This window comes from Porites lutea, chromosome 5 (genome assembly GCF_958299795.1).
Source record: "Porites lutea chromosome 5, jaPorLute2.1, whole genome shotgun sequence".
In the NCBI taxonomy this organism is placed as follows: domain Eukaryota; kingdom Metazoa; phylum Cnidaria; class Anthozoa; order Scleractinia; family Poritidae; genus Porites; species Porites lutea.
The window spans coordinates 30,206,542-30,209,681 of NC_133205.1; the positions used below are offsets into that span (position 1 = coordinate 30,206,542).

Sequence of the window (3,140 nt, forward strand, 5' to 3'; positions counted from 1 at the left end):
TACGCCACGTGATACACATTACATACTTCTAGATAATATTTAATTAAAAATCTTTTCCCTAGACCTTCCGCCAGTGCGCCCTGTATAAAGTTGATCGAGCCCAATTAAACACGAATTAAGAGATACTTTTCAGAAGAATGGCTGCTGTTTTGACGGTGGAAACCTAACGTAAACGCAGTTCATAGCATTTCAAGGACAGATACCCAACTAAGCCGACAGAGTATAAACTCGCCTGCGAGCAAAACGGGTTTTTTTTTTTTAGCTCGATTTTCGCTCATACCTTTAGGCTAATTATCCAAAATCGCTTCCATTTGCTCTTAAGATACTCTGCGAGCAGAGGCCCTTCGATCTTCCTAGATAAGTCCCTTCCTCTTCCCGACTTATCTAGGAAGATCGAAGGACCTCTGCTCGAAGGGTACTCTTAAGGGTACTTTTGCATTCGAAATTCATTGCAAAAAGCACTTACCGACTCCTAAGACGACCGCAAAAAACCAAGCACTTTGGTCATTGTACCGATGAGAAATCGCTTTCAGTCCTGAATGTTGCCAAGAAACAAAAACTGCGCCGTGACGTTAAACTACTCTATGACGTTATGGCGGACACGATCAGCTATACACAAGAATTGGCGCTGCGAGTTTTCAGCTCGCTATAACCCCCCCACGGTCCACGCACTGCGCGCGCGCTTTGGGGCTGACGAGATTATAAACTCACTTCACTCTGCGCTTCACGCCTCGCTTGGCGAGGAAAAAGAATCATACTGTAACACAGCTTGTTGTCATACTTGTTGACAATAAACCCTTCAAATGGAACCAGAAGCTTAGATCTCTCCTTATTCACTGCTCATCAAACAAACAGGGCAATGGGCGGCGGAACACTTTATGTACAAGGCCAAAGATATGTTGGCATAGAAACCTGTGCGTGGAACAAGTATCTTTATGGTAGGCCCTAGAGAGTTTAGCTAAGACTGAGGATAAAGTAGTACCACAATCGTGTTGACCGAACGGCTTTAACCTATCACCTGAAAAATCAGCTTTAATTTTATTAAGTTATCAGATCGGAAAAGCAATCATTAATGATGCAATTACAGCGCAGTTGTCCCAATTAATGAATGCATTCAACTTAGCTTGTAGTGTCACGGTTAAATATATCTGTTACGATTGCGCGTATCTGTTTTGAAAGGCGAACAGGTAAATCTCTGACTGATTTAATTGCTCAGGGCAAAAGACAGGAAACCCTGAGTTAACCATGCCCTTAGTATGACGGGATCTCGTTTTGCATTTTCTTGAAACTTACTGAGACCTGGTCGACCAGGCCACCAACAAGCATTCGCCGTCATCATTGTGCTTCTATCTAAAGGATTCAGTATTGTAAAACATTTTATCATAAATACAGTTTATACAGACTATCAAATTGCTCTGTGCCCATTGTTCCCCAAAGCTCCATAAAAGAAGGGCTGTAAAAGAAAATGCTTGCAGAAAAAAGCATACTTACACTGTTGTATTGGCGGACATTTCCTCGAACACCTTGACTGGTAATATCCCGAGGGTGTTACCAAAAAGTGTCCTGTGAACGGTTATTAAATAAATGAATATAAAAGTAAATAAATGAATAGGTGAATAAACGAAACAAGAAAATTGTTTCTTTCCATGACAGTTGGGTTATGATTTGTACGATGAGGGCCTAACTAGGTTTGACCGCGGGAGGCGAGATAAGCCTTTTTTCGCTGTGGGCAGTCGGGATGAAAGAAATTTCAAGGCGGGATGCGAGATGATTAAAAGCGGGCGGGAAGCGGAAAGTTCATCATTCTAATGGCGGGACCTGGGAATTCTTTTTTTTTTTCGGCCGGGAAACGACAATAGATAACGACAATACACTCGGATATTACACGATTCCGTGAAGAAAGCCTAGTGTGCCTGGGCCATTATTTAAACCTTTTTATATAAAATGACGACATCCAAATCCTGCTATTTTATCCAAATAACATTTAACAATAATAAAACAGCAAACAAAAAAGCGACTTGAGATTTCCCGATATTTCGGACGGAGAAACCGTCCTTCTTCAGGGCATTTAGCGAAAACAAGAAAACGGAAAGTCAATTCACTAGTATGGGCGAGTTACAGTAAAAAATTTGATATTAAGGTAATGTTCAAAAACTAAATGGGCCAGCAATCTGATAAACGTTCATGCAATTAAGATAATTTGGCAACTGAAAAAATTAAAACGAATAAAGAACATAATTTTAAAAAAAGGATTAAACTAAAGAAGATTCTTTGTTAGAATATATTTAAGAAATACGAATGACAGCAAAGAAAAGAAAATTAAGTAACGGTCATCCTCTCTGTTATTCGGTTTATAAAGTATTCGCTGGTAATGGATTTGCGGGAAACTGGGATAGAATTGCATCAAAGTGCAAATTTGTTGTTTTTTGTTTTGTAAAACACTGATTAAAGATTATTTAAACTTACACTAATTTGAGATTCCTAAGACCAGCGAATGCGTTTCCGTCGACGCGTTTGATAGCGTTGCTGTGAAGAAACCTGCATCAATGTAAAGGCTGAAGATGAGACTGGTTTTCATAAGATCTTTACGATTACCGAAAAAAGTTCAGCGGTTGCGGAGGGTTTATGGAAAGAAGTCTTCAATATCGTAGATGATGGATGCGACTTCAGTTTTATTTTTAAGGCAGGTTTCCATATTATAGAACTTTTTTCAGCAATAGTAATTTAACCTGTTCACTCCTGAACGGCCCGTGCAGATCCACGTCCCTTGTACCGCTTGTGACGTCAGCAGCTCTGACGGTCATATACAACTTTGACATTTACCTTGTGCAGAAGTTTTGGTCTGTTTTGGTTCGCTTTGGCCTGATAGCACGAAGGCAGGCAGCTCCCAACATAAACTGTAAGACGGATGTTTTCGCCTTTGATATCTAGCGGCATCCATAACCAGTGTTTTCTACTAACCATGGCTCCACAAGTAAAATTACAATAGATTACCAGAAGTCGAAATATTTGGCGGAAGCCTATTGAAGTAAAACCAGCCACCTGAGAGCAATTTTAAAAGGTTTGGTCATCTAGTTTTTCTTAAAATTCGAGCTTCATGAAAGTCTAAGATAAACGCCGGACCCCTTTTCAAGCAAATG

At 40.1% G+C, this 3,140-nt stretch overlaps 1 protein-coding gene across 1 annotated transcript in view; it reads right to left on the reverse strand.

The window, feature by feature from the left end:
* LOC140938698 (uncharacterized) overlaps window positions 1-2,490 on the reverse strand; it is a 27,717-nt gene extending 25,227 nt beyond the window's left edge. The window contains exons 1-2 of the mRNA XM_073388199.1: window positions 2,467-2,490; window positions 1,492-1,563 (exon numbers count right to left, since the gene is read on the reverse strand). Of these exons, the coding sequence (XP_073244300.1) occupies window positions 1,492-1,511 (20 nt within the window). The 5' untranslated portion in view covers window positions 1,512-1,563; window positions 2,467-2,490. The remainder of the gene's footprint in view (window positions 1-1,491; window positions 1,564-2,466) is intronic.
* Between the last annotated feature and the right edge of the window lie 650 nt (window positions 2,491-3,140).